This window comes from Chaetodon trifascialis, chromosome 2, assembly GCF_039877785.1.
Source record: "Chaetodon trifascialis isolate fChaTrf1 chromosome 2, fChaTrf1.hap1, whole genome shotgun sequence".
Lineage (NCBI taxonomy): Eukaryota > Metazoa > Chordata > Actinopteri > Chaetodontiformes > Chaetodontidae > Chaetodon > Chaetodon trifascialis.
This window is the reverse complement of record NC_092057.1, coordinates 13,092,830-13,114,759: the sequence shown is the minus strand read 5'-3', so window position 1 is coordinate 13,114,759 and position 21,930 is coordinate 13,092,830. Positions and strand designations below refer to the sequence as shown.

At 40.6% G+C, this 21,930-nt stretch overlaps 4 protein-coding genes across 5 annotated transcripts; 2 read left to right on the top strand and 2 right to left on the bottom strand.

Annotated features, from left to right (window-relative positions):
- Positions 1-1,256: 1,256 nt before the first annotated feature.
- Positions 1,257-6,563, top strand: cdk2ap2 (cyclin dependent kinase 2 associated protein 2). Of its 2 annotated transcripts, XM_070977542.1 has the most exons (5): positions 1,257-1,311; positions 3,414-3,569; positions 3,990-4,081; positions 4,982-5,102; positions 5,480-6,563. In XM_070977542.1, the coding sequence occupies exons 2-5, from the start codon at positions 3,515-3,517 to the stop codon at positions 5,545-5,547; spliced, it is 336 nt and encodes a 111-aa protein (XP_070833643.1). In that variant the 5' UTR covers positions 1,257-1,311; positions 3,414-3,514; the 3' UTR covers positions 5,548-6,563. The 2 variants fall into 2 exon arrangements, with proteins under 2 accessions (XP_070833643.1, XP_070833635.1); XM_070977534.1 differs by lacking the exon at positions 1,257-1,311 and having other exon boundaries at positions 3,298-3,569; positions 5,480-6,239.
- A 71-nt stretch (positions 6,564-6,634) lies between these two features.
- On the bottom strand, positions 6,635-10,441 carry aip (aryl hydrocarbon receptor interacting protein). Its single transcript, XM_070977523.1, has 7 exons — positions 10,311-10,441; positions 9,565-9,747; positions 9,294-9,482; positions 8,795-8,971; positions 8,549-8,690; positions 7,865-8,088; positions 6,635-7,755 (listed from the first exon to the last, which is right to left on the bottom strand). Exons 1-7 carry the CDS (start codon positions 10,407-10,409, stop codon positions 7,750-7,752), a joined length of 1,020 nt encoding a protein of 339 aa, XP_070833624.1. The 5' UTR covers positions 10,410-10,441; the 3' UTR covers positions 6,635-7,749.
- Positions 10,442-11,983: 1,542 nt separating this feature from the next.
- On the bottom strand, positions 11,984-15,613 carry tmem134 (transmembrane protein 134). The gene is made up of 8 exons (XM_070983781.1): positions 15,422-15,613; positions 14,683-14,942; positions 14,541-14,608; positions 14,364-14,450; positions 14,203-14,279; positions 13,672-13,716; positions 12,461-12,514; positions 11,984-12,345 (listed from the first exon to the last, which is right to left on the bottom strand). Exons 2-8 carry the CDS (start codon positions 14,896-14,898, stop codon positions 12,263-12,265), a joined length of 630 nt encoding a protein of 209 aa, XP_070839882.1. The 5' UTR covers positions 14,899-14,942; positions 15,422-15,613; the 3' UTR covers positions 11,984-12,262.
- Positions 15,614-17,850: 2,237 nt separating this feature from the next.
- Positions 17,851-21,746, top strand: serping1 (serpin peptidase inhibitor, clade G (C1 inhibitor), member 1). Its single transcript, XM_070986570.1, has 10 exons — positions 17,851-17,898; positions 18,037-18,145; positions 18,247-18,408; positions 18,532-18,834; positions 19,067-19,279; positions 20,097-20,240; positions 20,370-20,573; positions 20,656-20,795; positions 21,119-21,341; positions 21,499-21,746. Exons 1-10 carry the CDS (start codon positions 17,851-17,853, stop codon positions 21,744-21,746), a joined length of 1,794 nt encoding a protein of 597 aa, XP_070842671.1.
- The last annotated feature ends 184 nt before the right edge of the window (positions 21,747-21,930 follow it).

The following is a 21,930-nucleotide window of genomic DNA, read 5'->3' as shown; positions in this document are numbered from 1 at the left end:
TTATCTCATGTATGCAGTTTCATTTGCATATATATATATATATATATATATATATACACACACACACACACACAAAGTGTACCAGGGAACAGATGAAGTCAAAAACAGGCTGGTTCAGCAATAAGAGCGCAGGCCAAAAGTAAAGAGAGTCTTGCATGAGAGTGAAGAACAGTCTGGCCCTGAGCGAGTGTGGGAGAGCAGCTTAAATACTCAACTGATTGTGAATGAATCTCAGGTGTGTGATCAGGTGAGTGGGCAGGTGGACGTGGCTGGCAGGGGAGTGAGAGTGGAAAAGTACTGACTGCGCATGTGAACAGATGAAGGACAGTGGCAGCAGGTAAGAAACTCAATATAATGTGACAGTATGATACCTACAGGAAATCAGGGAATAAATGTCATGATATCTATAATAATCTATATCTATAATTTATGACTGTTTTCCTTTTACATTGTTAAACTTTTTTTGGGAAGCTCCTTTTAAACATTTTTGTCTATTCAAATATGCTTTATTTGTTTGACAGAATAAATAGTAATGGGATTCTCTACATTAGGTATTGTACATTTGTTCTGAAATAACAACTGCATCATCAACATTTTGGAACAATAATAGAAAAAGGAATAGACAGTATAATCAAATTACACAGATATGAATGTGACATTGTATTTGTTTTTCTGTCTTTCAAACTTAATTGAGAACATCATCACACTTGTTACATGAAAATTAAAAACAGACATCCATTTAATCATTGCTGTAATAAATAAATAGAATAGTTGCACAGTGACTGTAATTAAAACAAAATTCCAAGACAGAAAACTAGTGTAAATAGAAAGTAGGAAAAACAGAAAAAGTAGAAAGGATGACTAATAATACTACACAAAAAATAAGGTGCAGAAGGAATTTAGTTAAATCCCTTTGAATAACTCCTGAAGCAGCCTTGTATGCACACATTTCTGTCTTCTGACGAGTCAAACAGATTGTAATTTCCTAATTCAGCAACACCTCATTAATTGAGTAGATGAGAGAGATATTTGACTTTTGAATATGACATTTACGTTTAGTGAGTCAGCAGTCACCCGCTCTTGTTTTCATTGTAGCCAAAGAAATGAATTTCATTTTGAATGTTTGGTGCTGAAGAGATCCTGAACACGTTTGGGACAGACGTCATAGGAGACTGCCATCATCCAATCGTATGGCTGGAAAAGTAAAAAAAAAACACAGTAGTACACTACGCTTCTCCTCTGCGCAGACTCGCGCACAGAGGAAGAGCCAGTCTCCCTTCCCACAGAGGATTTTAAGTCTGCTTACAAAAGGTAAAAAATACCAGTCGTTTGGGTCGTTTGTGGTCTTCTCAATGATCTCAAGCGCAGATAACCTTTGTGTCGTTCGCTCTCTTTACGTAAAATATTAACGCTGTAGCGCGACTATTTCTCTGCGCGTTCTACTTATGTTGTTATGCTAACCGGTGAAAGCTAGCTAATGGAGCTAACATTACCAAGTAGTAGTTAGCTCGGCACCTTCCTCTCCAGCTAACGTCAGCTTTTGTCTCATTAGGCACCCCTGACTCTGGTTCGTTTGCCTTTGAGCGATCACGTTAAGAAGTCTTCGCTCTGAAACGTTATTACGTACCCGACGACACGAGGCTGATCAAGTAAAATTAACGTGTGACTAGTTATCAGATGTAATATCTAACGTTAACTTACCACATTTGAATGATATTGCAAGCAGGCAGGATGAACTGCGGTGGTTATCGTTGGTAAACCTCTGTCTCGTCTCACACATACACATGTATATAAATTAATACGTCTGTTATCAGTCTGTACTGTGCCAGCCCGCTGCTCACTATAATGTACTGTAAGTAAATGGCAGAAAAGCTCCCCGTGATCTTATTTAAGCAAGGGACGTTCATTCGTATAGTAGGCTACATTTCAACCAATGAAAGACAATTCAAATTGCTTTACATAATACACAATCGATGTTAAATACATCAGGTACAACATGTATTAGACGTTTAAATGATGGTAACCACTTTAACCACTGGGAAATGATCATAACATAGCCGAAGGTCTATATTGCTGTGTGGTGCAGAGTAACTAGATGCTTTAATCCAGTAGACACTGGGAATGATTAGCGCCACTAAGAGGATTCAGTACAGACACTCATGTGTTTTACTTTAGTTGGTGATTTTCTAGTACACTTTAGCTGTTAAAGGGAGTTTTAGTTACATCTAATGTAACTTTATATGGTGCTGCTTACTAAAGCTAACTACTTCGAAGTCGTCAATAACTCCATGTGGCTAGTTGCCATCATGAATTGTAATTTTGATTAACTGCTTGAAGCTGGTGTTGCATGACAAGGCAGGGTCACAGACAACATGGCCCACAACAGCCCAGATTTGACTTTAGCCAGGGACCTTGGTTGCATCTTTCTACTGTCCATTATAAAGGCGCAGAAACATCCACAAAAGACGCATAATAAACCTGAACCTCAATCAAAGCTGGAACTGTGTATAGTGACAGGTCAGAAGTCTTGTTCTATAATGTAGACATGCCTGTAATCAAGGCAACGTATGTCATTTTCACCTTGGCGTTGGCAAAAGTTTGGAGTGCTTTCCCATAAAATGTCAGAAAATGAGAAATGTATCAAGGTTTGACCATTGCTTTTTGCTTTTGAGCCTCCTTTTTAGATTGCTGTATACATCCCTGATTCCAAAAATGTTGGGATGCCATGTAAAACAAGTAAAAAAAAATGCAATTATTTGCTTACAGTGGTTTTCCAAAGTGTTCCAGAGCCCATGTAGTAATTTCCTTTATCCAATCATGTGTTCACAAAGTGGTGAACCTCTCTCCATCCTTGCTTGTGAATGACTGAGTCTTTCCAGGATGCCCCTTTCAGACCCAATCATGATACTATCACCTGTTACCAATGAACCTGTTTACCTGTGGAATGTTCCACACAGGTGTTTTTGGAGCATTCATCATCTTTCCCAGTCTTTAGTTGCTCCTGTCCCAACTTGTTTGAAACATGTTGCCTCATCAAATTCAGAATAAGCATATATTTACAAAAATCAATGAAGTTGATGAGGTCAAACATTAGATATATTCTCTTTGTCCAGTTTTCAATGGAGCATATGTCAAAAAGTATTCGCAAATTATTACATTCTGTTTTATGTTTTACACAGTGTCCCAACTTCCAAGTCTAACTTTTTCCAAATCAGGGTTGTATAGCCTTGTGTTAAACACTCAACACAAAAACCAGCCAGTGTTAGTTGAATTTTACATCTCGCGTCTCAAATGAATATTCACTACTCTGATAATTGCAAACCTTTGGGCTTTTTGTTATTGTGAGGATGAATATAAATTTGATACTGTCTCCTTTTATTTGTTTATGTGTGAACTTATTTTCTTTGTATCAGCTCTTAGGAGCGCATCACCACCAGTAAAGCTGTATAAGCACCGGGTTGACGGGACCGAAGGAAGTGGCGCATCGTACGGGGAGCTGCCAGCTGAAATCGCCATGAGTTACAAGCCCATTGCTCCTGCGCCATCTGGCTCCAACCACACACCTCCAGGTTCTAACATGATGTAGCTTTCGTGTTGGGCATGCAATTATTTGCCAGTTTCCATTATGGATACAAAATGTTTCACACCAATTGTCATGGAAAATAATTCAGGTCAACAGTTTACCAATATAAATCAATGGTAGACTAGCCAATATTACACTGCATTTAACCATTATTATCATGCTGTGATACTAGTTAAATGTGGTGAGTTCCTCTGGTTTCACCATTAGTCAGCTAGTTTAACTATGTTGCCAGTGATAAAGCACTCATTGGTGTCTTTAGTGCAAAAAATAATAGACTTTGCTTCATCTTATGTGTATCAGGGCCTTTACAGTGAATTATTACTTATAACTTAATGGGATTGAATAAAACGGGCAGGTTTCTTCTCTCAGCTCTGGTGTTTTACATCCATTCTCCCCTTCTGTCCAGGCTCTTCTGTGCCCTCTCCATCTCTGCCCTCATCATCCAATTTCAGGCCAGCTTTCAGTGACTTCGGCCCACCCTCCATGGGCTTTGTTCAGGTATGTCTGCAGTACAGTTATCCACACTGTTAAGCTGCCTTTGGTAATGCCACATACATGCATTCACATTAACAGGTCTACAGGTCAAAGGATAGAGCCTGTACCTGACAGCATGGCTGTGTCAGCCACTTGGATAATAGTCCTTAGTTGGGCTGAAGCAGTGTGATACCTGCAAGGCAAATTAATGAATAATTTACCTCAACCTTGCATACTTGTACAAATGGTACAAACTATTGCAACAAAAATCGAAGGAACAATCCCCAGTTTTGGAGAATTTCTCTTAGAACATTTAGATATACATCAATGTGGAACAGTGTCTGCTTCTGTGAATCAATCTTGGAATATCTTCAGAAAATGTCAGTAGTTAATAAGTAAGTGGTTGCAGACAAAGATGTATTCATGGAGCATAGCAAATATTGACAGTGCTGCACGCTGTTATTATGAGGCAGCTGCAGGCATGTGACCTATATAGGGGGTGGCTGACTGGTTGTTTGAGCGAAGTGCATTTAAATAATTTTTGTTTGAATCATTTGAAACAGTGAAAAAGAGGAACGGACTTCATTACTGCTGTGAGAGCATGACAATGGAGAGAGAATTAGCTGGGAACAGCTTGGAGACTATCTATTCAACAAACATGTTCAATTAGTAATTACTTAATTGGTGGTATCGCAGTTCTAAGTATCATTTTGATAAAATATCTTGAAAAGAAAGACACCCGATCCCAGTGCTCTCCTCTATTTAACATCACACTGTATCATTTTAGCAAGAATCTACATTTTTCATTGTTCTTGGTCTTTACTTGTGATTGGCATTTCCAGCTGTGACAAAATGGAAATGTCTTGATGGATCTTTTTTTTTTTTCTCCCCCACACATTACATGTTTGTGAAAATCACAAACAGCCAGTCAAAGTGTCTCAAGGGTCCACCTACAGCGAGCTGCTGTCAGTCATTGAGGAGATGAGCCGTGAGATCAGGCCTACATATGCTGGGAGCAAGAGCGCCATGGAGAGGCTAAAGAGAGGTATATTTTACTCATCCAGAACGTCATGGTTTGTGTATGTGGTGTATAGGTGGATGCCGTTCTTGCTGTTTATTTTGGGCTTTTATTATGGAAATGAAAGCCCATAGCAAGAGTGGTGACCCTGGTCATAGCTAATCCCACAAAGTAAACCATTTCTTTTGCTCTGTAGCGAAGACAGGACTGGCACAGCATTTTTTGTTTTGCCTTTAACCTGAACTGCAGCTCTGTAACTATCTCAGCAGCAATGGCTGTTCTGGGACACGTTCGATTTCTGTAGCTGAGGTAGATTCAGACAGAAGGCAGAAATTGCTACCAATTACTTTTACAGTTGACCGCCGATTTGACACTTGCTTGCACATTGTGTTTGTGTTGTTCAGGTATCATCCATGCCCGTGCACTGGTCAGGGAGTGTCTCGCAGAGACGGAGAGAAGCGCCCGCACATAACCTTTTGGAAAGATCCCTTCGCCCCTCCACTCTTTCCCTGTAGGAGCCTGTCCTCATCACAATCGTCTGTTTTACAACCATTTTTTATCCTCCCACCTGTTGCGCTGTCCTCGCTGGCTTTTTATAGGTGCATTATGTCCATCTTGTCTCCACTGGTCCCTGCTTTCCAACGCACCCATTTTGTTCCGTACAAACTTTCTGTGACGTGTGGGGTGTATGCAAAATGCAGTTTTGTATCTATTTTGAAATAAGAGTGTGGGGAATTTCAACACATTTTTAAGTAGAACTCCGGGTAAAGACCTTATTAAAATGGACGGGGATGTTTAAAGTATTATTTGTTCAAAAATGGCAATTGACCAAGAAGTTTTTTGTTTTTTTTTGTTCTTTTTTTTAGTGATGAAATCAGTAAACCAACTGCACCTGTGTAGTTTCTATTCTGAACATCAGTCTGCAACCACTCAATATTTTTTGTGAATTTCAGCATCTTGACTAGACCCCATTTTCATTCACCCGTGCTTGGTTTTTTTTTTGTTTTTTTTTTCCATATTTTGTAGTGTGAACACACATTAGATGTTTCTCAATCCCAAGAACTCTGTACATCTCAAGTCAATTTGTTAGAATGGAAATTTTGTAAACCAAATTTTTGCAGTTCAGTATGTATATCTTAATTAAATAACAGAAAAGAAGACTTTACACGGCTGTTTCATTTGTGAAACATGATTAATACGTCGCTAAGTAATTAGTGGGTAGACACCGTCCTATGAAGTGATCTTTAATCTATCTTAAATGATAATTGACCTTTTGAAAAAGCAGGTTGACAGAAACTCATAGCACAAGGTCCTCTATTATGATTGTTGCAGGGCATTGAGCTCACCAGCTCGACTCCATCCGCTGGTGATGGCGGGTGTACAGTTTATGGACATTTTAAGATTTTTTTTTTTTTAATTTAATATTGTGAACATCTTTTACTCAGGAATATGCTGACATTGTTCCTCTAAATGGAGTGATACAACAGGATACTGATTTGTCTTTTTTTTTCTTCTAATCATTTGTCTGCATGTCACGAATATTTAAAAAAGAAAATAGCTGGGGGTAAACATTTATTTTCAGTAATATAATCACAACCTCAATAACATCTCACTTCAGACAGATGCAGCTACCAACTCACTGCCTCACACGAAGAGTAATGAGTAGCTCATTTCTAAGCAAGTGAAGGAGATACTGAGGGATTTGCTGAGTACATCTTGACAAAAACAACATAATTGTATTTCTTACTACATGAAATAAGTAAATAGGAGAAAGCAAAGATAACACAAGTCCATGCGTGTTGTATATATAATGATTGTCACAGGCCGACCGCTCAGTTTCCCAGTCACATCCACCAGGAGATAATGGTCTCCTGCTTATTCCAGTGCTTCCCCTGTGACCAAGGCAGAGCAGGGAGTCGGTGGTGCAAGGCAGAGGTGTGCATGTGAGTACATGATATACCTTGTGCAAAAATTAAACTAGGGGGAAAAAAACAAAACTGGAGAGCATTACTGTCTGGAATCCATTTCAATCTTTCCTTGTTGGGCTACGATTATGAGTAATTTTAAGATTATCCAAAAGCTCTCCGCATGTTTCACAGAAAAGCAATACAACATAAAACGTGAGCTACTTGTTTTTAATACGGTGGCAAACGGGTGTTTGCTATTTGAATTGCCAATACAATGACTTTCCTCAAACAGCAGATAAATTTGTCATTGAATCCACCAAAAAAAAAAAAACTTGCTTCAGGTAACATTCTGAATGTCGCCCATCCCTGTGAGCAAGTGATTTACCAAGAATGTGTTCTGAAAGCACGACAGGCCAATTAAGAAAATGGAATTCAGGAGTTCCCTCATGTTGAAGACCACAACACTACAAATGAATGGTGCTGCTAAGCCAGAACAAATCTGAAGTTTCTATGGCATTTAGGACTTTCATTAAGCCGAGCTGACAACAGAGGGCAGGTTTTAGAGGAAGAAGGCTGGAATGAAAATCGCACCTCAGGCGACTTGTGTTTGACCTGTGAGGATGTTTCTGCGCGTGCCATGGAGGGCAGGGTGGCAGAGTGTTTGGCTTGAGTGTAGGGATAAAACTGAAACAGCAGCAGTGTCCACCGTTTCTCCTCCGTCTTGAAATTTACAGGCGGCATCCTCTTGTTCCAATCCACTGAGAGATTCAACCCTGTGAGGGGGAAGAGTAGACACATGTAGTTCACTTTGTTACAACAAATAAGCTGAACTGATGGCTAGTTTAAAAATTAAAATTAAAAAAACACTCAAAGCAAACTGACTGTGGTGGCAGTGGCAGGTGGTGTGCTGAACAGGCCTTTATAGCGATTCTTTTCCTCCTTTTCTTTGGTGCGGATCCTCTCCTCCATGACCCTCAGCTCCTTGGCAACAGACTGTTCCAGAGAGGGGTCGAGCTCCAACACTTTAGCAAAGTCTGCCCGTGCCTCCGTCTCATTCCACACTGCAGCGTGGGCCTTAGCCCGCTTGTATAACGCCTTCACATTGTCTGTGAGGAAGGGGACGAAGAGAATGAATCAAAATTTGTCATTCGCACATAAATGCAAGTTGGCAACAAGACCAAGGACGCAATCATGGAGAACATAAAGCCCCAATTCCAAAAGAGCTGGGACGCTGTGTGAAACATAAAGAAAAACATTATAAGGATAATTTGATAATTATAGTTATAATTTGCTAATCCTTTCTGACATATACTCAAAAAACAACAAAGACAGTACAAAGTCGATATAATGTTTTACCTCATCAACTTCATTGATTTCAAATCTACACCAATCCCAAAGTAGCACTACAATTAACAATTATTGGCAATTAATTTCCTTTCGATCAACTATTTGTAACCCTAAATAGAGTTCTCCCTCTCCGAAATCACAATAAATAACAATCTACAGAAGGAACAGAAATCTTGCATCTCATCTGGTTCTTGTTCAGCATGAGAAACAAAGCCTCACCCTCATATTTGAAAAGCACGGATGTGCAGTGTTCGATGACTTCATAGTACTGGCCCTGGAGTAGCTTGCACTGGCAGTAATTGAGGAGCAGTGGTGTGATCATATGGTCTAGCTTTATCCACGCTTCATCTCCAGGATGCTCCTGAGAGGCGAGACCCAGAGAGGAGTTATAGGATGCAAAATAGAAACTGAATACTAAAAAACTGGGCCTGATGTTTATTCTCTTGTATTCAAGTATACTCTCACCTTCATCTGTAGATTTTTGAGGCAGGCGATGCCATTGTAGTACTTCTCTGTGGCTTCCTTAATTTGGCCCCGTTTGAAAAGCATGTTGCCCTCCTCGTGGATCTGAGGCACAAGCTGGAGTTTCTCTTCATCAGTCATAGCCCACACATCAAGCTGGAACGATCCTGGAGGCAGAACCTGGAGGAGAGAGAGACTTAAGCTGACACTTGCACTGTCGGAGGGTAAGAGTGAAGGAGCACACAGCAACTGTTAATATTGATTACGTGCACCACTAAAATCTAATCCAATTCATCACAATATCTCTGCAATGAATCCCATCTGAGTGGGAGGCTTATTAACTGTGTCATATTGGACTCATTATATTGAGATATTGAGATCAATTTTTTTTCACCCTTGTGTATGCAAGTATTGTAAAATAATCAAACAATACTCCATTCTCTATAAAAGAATAAAATACCACCATTAACAGTAAATTCTGGCCTGTCCCCTGTCAGCTCACCTCCAGCAGCTCAATGGTGAAGACTAGAGGCTGTGGGCTGGCCTGAAGCTCATCCAGGTCCTTGTGCCCTAAGGAGTGGTGGGAGTGGATCTGGGCAATGCCGCAACAGTGCCTCTGGCCTTCCAGGGGGTCCTTGCCAGCACTGATGTTTCTTAGGGACTGGGACACAAGCGGGTACAGTGCTGTGTGCTAAGGGGAGAACACAGATGGTGAATACACATACAGTAGAAGACCACTACCTGATCGCATCCCAAATGGTCAGATCACAAACCTTAGTGTCGCAAGTAAATTCTGAAATTTCGCCTTGTCTCATGGAGATGACCACTCTCTCCCACGCAGCTAGTTTAAACTTCTTGCCCAAGATGAGCTCCATGGGTTTGCTGCAGCCCCCCATGGTCCTGGAGTCATCCAGGACTGTGCCATCACACAGGCTGGTGCGGTAGTGGAAGACCACCTAGGAGAACAGAGAAATGATGAGCACCGGCAAAGATTAAACAAAGCTCAACAAAACATCCGGTTAAAAGAACTATGGCTACATCACCCATTTAAGGACACGACATCGATGCAAACGATTATTTGTTCACTACTCAACAAAATAGCATATCTGAGAGGCCTGGAGAACGTTTACACTCCATCCTATTCTGGCCAATCACAACACTGGAAAATTGATCGACACAATTTGTCGACCAATGAGAACTCATAAACAGACACCATTCTGTTCCGCCCACTGTCTTTCCATCAGATGAAAAAAAATATATAGGAAAGCCTTAACTCGGTTAAAAAACAGACCTTGTCAAATCTAATGTTGTATCACCCCAAAAGCAGAAACCTCAAAAGCTCGCCAGTGGTGTCTATATACAGGCGCAATGCGTTTGGTGTAACATTAATCTGTCAGAGTATCATGTGTTAGCAAAGATATAGCTGGTGATAGCATTAGCTAACGTGCTTCGTCGCAATTCCTAAACGAATTAAGAGGACTGGATTCAACTCGTCCAATAGGTGACACAGTAATCTTACCTTGGTTCCATTGGGAAAGGTCGATAGCTCTCCTTTACCAGGACTGATCAATTTCTTTCTTATTCCTTCTTCGAGAAGCTTGCGTGCCTCTTCCTCCATCCTTGACCGAGTCTTTTTCACGGCAATTGACGATGTTTGCCGAAGCTTGTCGTTTCGTAAGGCGTCAGTGCGCCCTCTACACGTAGACAGCGGAAGTGTCTTTATTATGGTTTCATTGCCACGATAAAAGGCACAAAATCAAAAATATTCAACTGTTTTGCATCCCAATTCATGAGAATTTACATAATGAATCAAGTCTTTATTCATGTTAGATAGCATTTTATTGGTCATTTATGGATTTTAACTTTCATGAACAAAATAATTCATCATGTTTTACATCACCAGAAGAAGAACATTACTTCTACGTTTCAATTAACGTTACAGTAACAATGTACAATTTTTAGGTACTTGTACTTTACATAAGCAATTCAATTTAATGCTACTTTTCAGAGGGCAATAGTGTGCTTTATCACCATTATATTTAACAGCTTTGCAGATTTTAAAGCTCAAAGTTTTAATATACAAAACTATGAGTTTACAAGAAGAACCTGCTGTAGCCTTGCTTCTCACAGTGTGGAGGCAGCAGTCTGTTGCTGAAGATAGAGATAGATACTTTATTCATTCCCAAGGAAAATTCATGAAGGAGCTGCTTAAGCCCCCCACCGTCTCATGCATGGTTGGGATGGGTTGTCCGTGATTGATTGTGCTGCAAAACCACCACATCAGACACATAGTTGCGAAGCCTCACATACTGTGATCTATTGGTGAGGTAGTTGATGATCCACGCAGACAGGTGGCAGTCTACTCCGGCTCCTTCCAGCCTCCCCCTGAGCAGTGATGGTTGGATTGTGTTGAAAGTGCTGGAGAAGTCAAAAAACATTACCCTCACTGTGCTCCCAGTGTTCTCCTGGTGCGTCTTCCACACCAATGCTTGGTCAATACGCAAGCTGTAGAGGGTCCACCTCACTTTACCGTACTTCTATTTGAGTAACTTTCTCTGTGTGAGGCTTGCATTTTTAAATTGTGGTACTTTTGCTTAAGCTTCTTCATGCTTCTTCCACCACTGTGGATCACAGCACATACAGTACCATATCACTGGCAACATCAGTTATATAATGCTCTGGTGTGCTGAAAGAGAGGTTTATAATCTTCTTACTAACTTCAAGTGGTATGGAGCCACATTGACATTGTTTTTTTCCATAGCACTGAAAAACTACATTGAAAAACAGCAATGTGACTTTCCAGAAATAATATCCCAGTTTACTCTGGACAATCCAGACTTCACTGTGACTATTTCTATAAAAAAAAACAAAAAAAAACATGAAAACTAATGACATAGTGGCAGCTTTGCAGTTCTATGTATAAAATGCATTGACATTGTTATGTAAACTTAAATCTGCAGACTAGATGTCACACTATGTTTTACTTTATGGTTTGTTAACCTTGCCTTGGTTGAACTTTTCACTTCTTAAAAACAAACCTCACCAAAGATCATTCCTTACCTGAGCTGCTTAGCAGGCTATGCTGCAGGTCTGACCCCACAGCAGATTATAGACCACTGTCCACAGTCTCAAAGCATATTGGGAACAGCTCTGACATTGGCCCAAAGTGGAAATGATCTCAAATGACTCAAATTAAAATATACACAAGTTTTATTGTCATTTCACAGTCATTATTCACACGACATTGAAAACACAGGCAAGACCAAGCTCCTTCTTTTTCATGTACACATACAGCAATTTCAGTTCATGTAGTGGAAACACAGTCAAGGCACTGAGTGGTTGAATTAGTAGTGGTCATTACAATGACAAGAAAAAACACGTGACAATATTTTTTTTGTTACAAGTGACAACATACAATTCATTTTAAGATGGCGAAACAGAAATGTAGTGAAATCATAGTCTCACAAAATGTCATTTTTCAAAATAAGGTAGGTAGAACAATTTGAAGCCTCTTCTCCCACGGACAGCACAGCAGATGTATATCACATGGTACACTGGGGGAAATAAAGGGAATGATGTTGTTGACATCAACAAAACAAGGCATGCCTTTACTCGTACAAGCCCGAGGTCAAGTCAACAACAGTTCAAGGAACCAGATGATCAGTTTACCTCCAGGGATGAAGAGAAGAAATCCAGGTACGAAGAAAATGGCACTTGAAACACCTGAAACCGTCAGAAAAGAGATACAGTCACCAACGCTTTTGAGTGCAACCACACATTAAAGGCACAGTTGAACATGTTGGGAAAGTCGCTTATTTGTGCTCTTGCTGGCAGTTAAATGAGATGATCAATACCACTTAAATGCCTTTACGATAAATATAATAATACGATAAAGGAGACTGTTAGCTTAGCTTAGCACAAACACTGGAAACAGAAGGAAACAGCTAGCATAAAGCTCTATCCAAAGGTAACAAAATACATCTAAAGGTCACTAAATACACATTATATCTTCTTTGCTTAATCCCTACAAAATCTGAGCGTAAATGATATTATTAGGGGTCGGAGGTCATGTGTGGGAATATTTCTGGACCAGATGGACTAACTTCCTGGAGTTTGGCTGTCTGTGATAGTGCCAGACAGCAACAGCAGACTACAGGAAGTTACTGCATATATACACATAAACCACAGAAGTGTACATAAAGGCACATAAGAGTATTTTCTTTTATGTTTTAGAATGAGAGTCATTTCACTTTCAACATTTTCCATCTTCTGGCTCATCAAAAATCAAGATCCTCATCTACAACCCACACATCTTAGACCCAACTGTCCCAAATGTGTTTGTTTCTGCAGCTCTGCTCCTTCACAACAGCTCTCAAAGTAGAGCTAGAAGACAAGCAGGACAGGTTGCCGTTTAGTGCTGGGTTGAGAAACACGGCTCCATACAGTGAAAAGGACTTTGGCCTTGATCGTCTGCTGCTTCTCCACCATATACCCAGCAGAGCGTGTGTTTAATGGCATCACAGGAACAATACAAAGACACAATTACACAAAGAGCTGAAGTGCTTCGTTCGTGGGCAGCCAGGATACACAAGCGTGGAGTCCAATAAAACATACAGTTTGAATTATCATTTAACTACACAGAGAGTGAAGGAAAATAAAGATGTTTTGTTGTTGCTAATAAAACGTTTGTCTGTATCATCTACACTGTTTTTCTTTACTTTTCTGATGTTTTCTTTTGAAATATCCACTTCATGGATTTCGCACTATGTGCTTATTGATAACGCTTAACTCATTGCTCATAATCTTGCATCTGGGCTGGCAAAGTTTCATGTGTGTACACAGACATCATAAACTTTACTGACACGGCTCCTTGACTTTACCTGCATTTGGATTCAGCTGTATGACAACACCTGTGAAAATGAGAGCTAAAAAGAAACAATACAAAATCGCATCAGTGAAGTTAGGAGACAACACAGCACATAAAGTATTTAGACACTTATTTTCTATTAACTTAGATAATTCTGGCAAAAAGCTGTTATACAAAGAGGATAAACAAGGGGGCAAAGTTCACTGCACCAAGCATGTCACTGAATGACACGCCACTAAATAAACTGGTGTAGACCTGCAAAAGTGGGAGTATGTTTATGTGAACTTGATAAGTACACATACAATTTCATATGAAACACTCTTTTGTCAGATACAACCGGTTTCTGTGCTGTTTCCATATTCAGTTTGCATTTTAGTCATGTAAATGCAATCTGATCTACTTCACCCAAAATAATGTGAATACCTGAACCATCTATGTACATTTCAGAGCCTAAGCCTGAAGTAAAAACACATGTATTTCTCTTTGAGGTAAGACTATATCACAGCAAGGAAATAAATAAAAAACAACTGCGCCTCAGACTCACCGACTCCAGTGATGAGGAGAAGGAATGAAGCAAGAACAACTCGCCTGTTTTTCTTCACCAGCGGATGGGACACCCACCTGAGCAGCACATTTTGTTTTATTTTTTGAAGTAACTGTGTTTGTTGTTGAGAGCGTACGTGTGTTTGAGCTGTTTAAACGTACCCGCAGCAGTGTGCAGAAAGCTGCGTGACAGAACTCAAGGTGCTGAAGGACCACTGGGAGCTGCAGTAAGACAGAGTCGCAGGGTCGCTGCGGAGAGAGCAGACACGGACCCACATTCAAACAACATGCAGATGAAGACGGAGAAGCAAGTTCAACAACAAGTTCTGCGGCACCCACCTGATTTTGAAGAAATTATTGAAAGAGGAATTGCCGTTGCTGCCCAAGGCGTCTTCATTTTCCAGATTCTGAAGAAAACAATAGAAGAGTTCCTGTTTCAAGTTGACAGCTCACTGCATTTGTACACACAGTAGATTCGTACCTGATACTTTAGGTTGCTGTGTTCAATGGAGCCAGCAGCAGCAGCAGGCGAGGGATGAGTCTGAGGTTTGGAGAAACTTAGAGGACCAAATGTCATCTCCCCTCCGTCTCTGTCCTTGTCTCGGCTCTTCCATCCCTCTGGCTCTCCATCCGACACAACTCCCTCATCGTCTCCCTCCAACACAAAGGCATCGTCGATACTAAACTGCGTCGCCATGGTGGTCGCCTCTTACACCCTGGGGTCCTGTGCCTTGATGCTCACTGTGGGTTCACATTAAAAAATCAGTGTACATGTACTCAGCTGTGAAACACACTTTGTGATATTTTTAGTGGGAACATTAGTTGTCTACGATGCTTATTTATGCATGGGAGGCCAACTGTAAACCAGTTATGGAGTTAAAGTGAACATTGTGGACTTTTTTTGAGATTTATGGTGTAATATTTGACCTTTCCACTCTGAGGATTGCGCTCTCAACATTTAACCTACGCGTATACACAAATAAAAAGTCTGAAGCTCCGTATCATCGAGCTAAGCCACAAACTTTACCGGTATGAGTAAAGCTAAACGCTACATCGCAATAAAGTTAGAAAACAGCTGTAGTAAGCCTGAGCTTGGCCGACATGTTCGAGCGAGCAGAGTGAAGTAAAACAAGGCAGCAGCTAACTGGCTGTGTTGTCGGTCTCTGCTATTGTTTGTGCTCTTTCCGCTAGTCGATCAGATGACCAGGATAAAAACTTACTGTCTTAAGTAAACCTCTTTTCCGGGGAGGCCGAACTCGACTCCACGTTGCTCAGATAAAGGTCACATACTTGTACAATCTGTAGCAATTCTGTAGAAACTCAAACTCTGCCAAGCAAACTTTATTTTGTTCACGAGTGCGGAGAGAGCTTTCCTGAAAGTTTTCAGTCCCGTACTTTTTTTTTTTTTTAACACCCGGCGCTCGATTACACATGACTGATTACGCCCAAAGATCTTGTCGGGAGTCAGACCACTTAATCGAATGCGGGTTTGTCGATCGACCCACTATAATTTATTTTCTTTGTTTCTTGATTAATCGGTTAGATTTATTATTTGGCTTGTTAAATTTCTGAAAATAGCGACACCTCCACAATGCGCCGATTAAATGCAGTGGGTTCAGAGTGAGTGGGACATTTAAGATCGTGGATAATTTACCATTTCACTGTTGACAACCAATCATATTCACTGATTGTGTCATTTCTTAATTGGTTAAATGTCACAGCTGTGGGCATGCTGCCACCAAAAACCACATGAACCTCATGGTAAGACATTCAATCGATTATCAGACAAGAATCTAAATTCTATTTTCAAATAATCCACACACTCATGATGTCTTAAAGGTGCCAAATTTACAGTAATGTTTTTAGTTTTTAGTGGGATACCCAAATAAATAAGTAAATTATAATATACTGAGGTTTTGAAAATGTTTGTAATTGTATTGTAATGTTTGTAATGTTTGGAGTCTTAAAGGGTAAAACCACCTTGAAATAACACAGAAGTCATCCTGTAATTAATATATTAAACTGACGAGAACTCAGGGATTGCTACTATGTTATTTGTTCATTTTTAAAGGGTTTATTAAGGTCAGAATTTGGGGTTAAAACCTGAATTGCGGGCACCCATAAAGTGCCCTGTAAGGTTTTTTTATATATATATATATATATATATATATATATATATATATATATATATATATATATATATATATATATATATATATATATATATATATATATATATATATACACACACACACACACACACACACACACACACACACACACACACACACACACACACACACACACATATATATATATATATATATATATATAATATTTGGGTCATTAATTAATTAATTCTAATAATCACGTTGACTTCAGATAATCAATTAACATTAATTATTAAAATTATGAATATAAAGAATAATATACAAATGAATTATTGTATTAACAAGCTATTGAGAATACTACACTTTTTCCAACTTAAACTAAAATTGTTTAAATGTACATGAAAATACATGAAGCACGTGTCCCTCTGAGAGGTATAAAGTTGTACAAAATGAAACTTACTGGTAAATCAAACTTGGGAAAAGTACCTCCAGCTGGGGGTCATGATATGACGATTACCACCCAACACATCAATAAAAACCTGAAATGTACTAATTAATTTAATGATTTCATTGGAACACTTAATTTGCACACTGCCTACTTTGTTTTGCTACTTTACTGATATGTCATGACTGATGTCCACAAATGTGGCAGCACTGTTTTCTGCCAATTAGGCTGCAATTTAGTACAAACCTGGCTTGTGTTCGCTCTCCATGACATCCTTGTCTGTGTGTAGAACCCCATGCCACCTTTGGCAAAATCAAATTATGGAAAACACTCCAGGCAAAACATGTTTTATTAAGGAAATTGGAAATGAGCCAAAGTGAAACTGCTTATCCCCCCCCAATACTCACACTCCACTTGTCAAGAATGATGACGTGCTTTTGCACTGACATCAAAAGCAATAAAATATCAGATCTTTGCTGCAAAAACAAAGGCAAAATAAAAACAGAAATATATCATTCATTCCATTTGGTGTCTGTTGCCAACATGTGAAATCATGTGATTTCCAGCAAGTCAGAGGACCTGCATTAAGCAAACAAACATCTCTAAACCAACAATCACAGATTAGTCATTGTGGGCTGCAGGTCAGGGCAGCAGACACTCAGAGGAGGTAGATGGAGTGAACAGTAGTCGGATGTGGCAGAAACATTGCTGGTAACAAACAAGCTGGTGACTGAATTTGGATACATTTGGAAATTGGAGAGATGTGAGTTATTTAATGTTTTTCTGGCTTTTTGCTGAATTCATCACTTAACAGAAGCAACATTATTCACAGTATATTATGCAGAGCTGTGATAAACAACTATATGTTCTGTATTTTGTGAGATTAATCTCTGACAACTGTTCCTAATGCAAGTAGGAGTTATAAATGATCACTATGTAATATTTTCATAGTGGGGAACATCACTATGTTTCACAGATTGCGCCACATATTGATCTTTTTCCCGGCTTGGTGCCATATTCATTTTGAAACCCTTGCTTGCAAAACAGCTCCATCAACTTGCTATCTCATTTTACTCCCTTTGCTCTGCTCTAGATGAGACTACAGGCCATACTTTGCCTCTTTCTGCTGCTCATTTTTGAGGTAAACCTACCTGAGAATTGTCTCTTCAGAGCTTTGCTGAAATATTTAACAACATCTTTCATAACCACTGATTAGCTGACAAAAGGGATAGTTGACTCCTGAATATGGCAGCTTGTTTAACGCTGTGTTTGTGTTTAGCTCTCATCATGCACACATCTCCGGGTCATACCTGGTTCCACTGTGGATCTGCCCTGCCTCTCAATTCAGACAGAGTTCACTGAAGCGGCCATCATCTGGAAATTCAAAGGTCTTATTGCATTTCCGTATAAACACCACCTCCATTCTAGCTGTTTTGCAAAAGTATACAGTTAAATATTTGTTCATTTTGATCTTTTTTTTTGCACTCAGGCGAAAATATAACTGCTCAGTCGCCTGGCACGACTAAAATTAAAAAGGATGGCTTGTATCTCACCATCTCCCCTGTAACTGCTGCCAATGAGGGCGAGTATGTGTGTTTGGTAAGGGACGCCAATATGGAGATGATAAGGTCTTACGACATCACAGTTGATGGTGAGGAACATCGATTCTCTTTTATCATACATTCACACATTCTCAGTGGTGCATTCTGAATTTGGGTAGATTCAACAAAACTCTTATACACACATTGAATGGTGTTTGCGTCTCTCTCCACAGCATCAGTTCGCTATACCATGAAGGCATTCAAAGGCTCCACCATTCAGCTCCTGTGCAATTTCCCACTTTCCAGCCAAGTCGAGGCCAATGCACTTTGGTTCAAAGAGACAGGTCTGGGCGAGAGGACGCAGCTGAATACTGGAGACGATTCAACAGATGGTAAAAGGAGAGTGGAACAGCTTTATCCACTTGACCACGATCAGACCATCGTAATCAGAGACATTGTCATCGAGGATTCTGGAATTTACACCTGTGAATCTGCTGAGGGGGAGAAGCTGAGCACTGTATACATTGATGTTGAAGGCAGGTTTGGCAATCTTTTCCTTATATTACTGTTACACAGTGTGTGCAATTTGGAGCCATTAATTATTACAGTAACTGGCAAACCAACAAGCTCCAAATGAGCTTTTCAAAAGCAATTGAAGCACTTTTGCAGACCAAAGTTAGCAGCAGACTAAATAAAAGATAAAGATCTCATTTCCAAACCATGTTGGTGATGTTGAGAAAACTGACCGTGTGCTCAACCTTCTTTCAGTTCGTCCAACCTCTGCTCCTTACTCATGCGGCATCACCACGCCATGGGAGCCCTGCCAGGACGAGAACAGTCGCACGGGAGAACCCATGTTACAGGAATCCATGGGAGAGTTTTCCATGAAGCTGTATTCTTACCTCAGACAATCACAGCCCTCTGGCAATCTGCTCTTCTCTCCTATCAGTATCAGCGGCGCACTGTCCCATTTGTTGCTGGGTATGGAGCAAGTGCCTCATTTTTAAAATCAATTGAATGATTTGTGATTGTGCTTCAGTATCTTTAAAGTCTCGTGATGTCAACATATCCTGTGAAAAGACCAAAATGAGATGAGGTATCGTTCTTGGGTCAAAAATCTGATATATCTTGCTCTTCTCTGCCACAGCTCTCCATTGTTGTTCAAAACACATCGGCAAGCCACACAGCTATGATGATGAACGTCAACTGTAGTTTACGTTGAGCTTACACCGTCCTGCTGCCAGAAATATTTGCTCGTGCACCAAATCCATTGATGAAAATAGTTTCCAACAAAGGCACAATTTCCTCCTGTTTGACAAGCGTTTGCTGAAAACTCCAGTGCCCAGCCATTTAAGTTCATTATTTAGCCTTTGTTTCAAGTGGAAGTATACCATCATCACCTTTTCTCAAATATTTATGCCTTCAGTAGGATCAAATGGGCTTTGGGCTGAGTGCCACAGACAGGCAGGGGAAGTCAGAGACTAAGTGACAAACTGATCCATTGCTGGTTTTGGTCTTTACATGAGATTTGTTGAAAAACGATAAAAAAGAATAACACCAACCTTATACTTTAAGATTATTTGGTACAACCAGCAGCATAATGCTTTTATTGCCTGCGCACATGTAGGCAAGATAAACTTTTATATGACTTGGAAGTTACATAAAAACAGTCTCACTCTGAAATGTCACAGGAGCCTTTCTGTACTTTTTAAATGTCAGACATGTCTCACGGCTTTCCATATCACTCCAGATTACAACATTTCTACATTATGTCTTTTCTTGATCCCGCTCCCTTCAGGTGCAAGGGATGACACCCGCAGAGCCATTGAGAGGGCTGTCTGTGTGCCTCATGACTTCCACTGTGTTCACTTCCAGATGAGGAAGCTCAGAGAGAAGCTGGCCAGCTCCTTGCAGATGGCTTCTCAGATCTTCTACAACCCACGTACTAATCACTGTGTGAAGATCACAAAATAGCAGAAATTCAGTCAGACATACATGCAGAGAGTGCATAAAGAGCAAAAAGGATCTGTGTCTCTATAGCTCATCGTGGTTTCTCTGCTCTCTTCCTCAGAAATGAATCTGAGCGAGTCCTTTACTAACCAGTCCATCCAGTTCTATGAAGCCGAGCCCGTCAAGCTGCTGGAAACCAGCGAGGAAAGCACGCAGATGATCAACAGCTGGGTGGCAAACAAGACCAACAATAAAATCAAAGATTTGGTGGACTCCGTATCACCCAGCACACAGCTGATCCTGCTCAACGCTGTCTCCTTTAGTGGTCAGTAAAGTGTGTGTGCACAAGTGTGTGTGTAAATGTGAAAATGGTGGAAACTAATAACCTGTGTGTATGTGTGCATCAGGCCAGTGGAAGGTCAAGTTTCAGCAGAAGCCCAAGAAAGGACTTTTCACAAAACTAGACGGTGATATGGTAAAGGTGCCGCTCCTCTATCACAACAAATACTTGGCAACTATGGCGTACGTCATTGAGCTAAAGGCACAGGTAACAGTCAACGCCCATCTTAACCCAAACATTCATGCAGTGCATCACACAGCTTTCCAAACTGTGAGCAGTTGAAGGAGGATGTAGAGGAAGAGACGGGTTGTGCCAAAATGTGTACTCCTTATCAGATTCAGAACTCAGTTTCATCAGACTACACAGACATCAAAGACACATTTAAACAGAGGAAAAATGTGGGGCTCCATTGCAACATTGTGCTTCCTGTGTACATTTCCTAAAGGACTACAGGAACTGTAGTTCAAAACTTTGCCTGCGGGAGGCCCCCTGCTGTGTCCTGACACCTGGATTTCTTATTTTGCCAACAGGTGGCGAGGTTTGCTCTCACGGGTGACAGCAGTCTTTACATCCTGCTGCCTCGCTCCAACACAGCGACTGACCTGCAGCAGGTGGAGGAGAAGATGACGGACACAGCTGTGCATCAAATGATAGAGCAAATGAAAATCACACCTCCTCAGAGCGTCGAGGTCACTCTGCCCCAAATCAAACTGGATGTCCAGCCAGACATGAACATCCTTATCAAGAAATTAGGTGTGTTCGCCTTTCGTGTTCTTTCAGCGTCTGTCAGACTCACCTGACTCACACTACAACATGACTGCAGCTCTTTGATCTCTGTGTATCTGATCTTACTTGTTTTTACCCTCCCATCATCTTTCCTCACTTTTCTCTCCCTTTCTTTCCCAACCAGGACTGTCATCACTCTTCGAGGGTGCCAACCTGTGTGGCCTCTACTCCGAAGACAGGCTGGTTCTGGACGATGCCAAACACAGAGCCTTCCTCGCACTGACCGAACAGGGAGTCGAGGCCGGAGCCGTCACCACTGTCTCATTCTCTCGCTCCTTCCCCTCCTTCTCTGCCCTGCGGCCTTTCATTATGCTGCTGTGGAGTGACCAGGCCAACGTGCCACTCTTCATTGGCAGAGTGACTGACCCGTGAGAGAGAGAAAGTTGGGGGGGGGGCAGACAGATGCAGAAAAGAGAGAGAAACAGGCAGGAAAGAAACAAAGATATGGTAAAGAAAGGCTTTCTGATGAAGTGAAACAAGTGTAAGATCTTACTTTTCAGACAACGCACTTCAAAGTCAGTATCAGTTTTGCTTCAAGTAGTCTCTAAACTGAGCA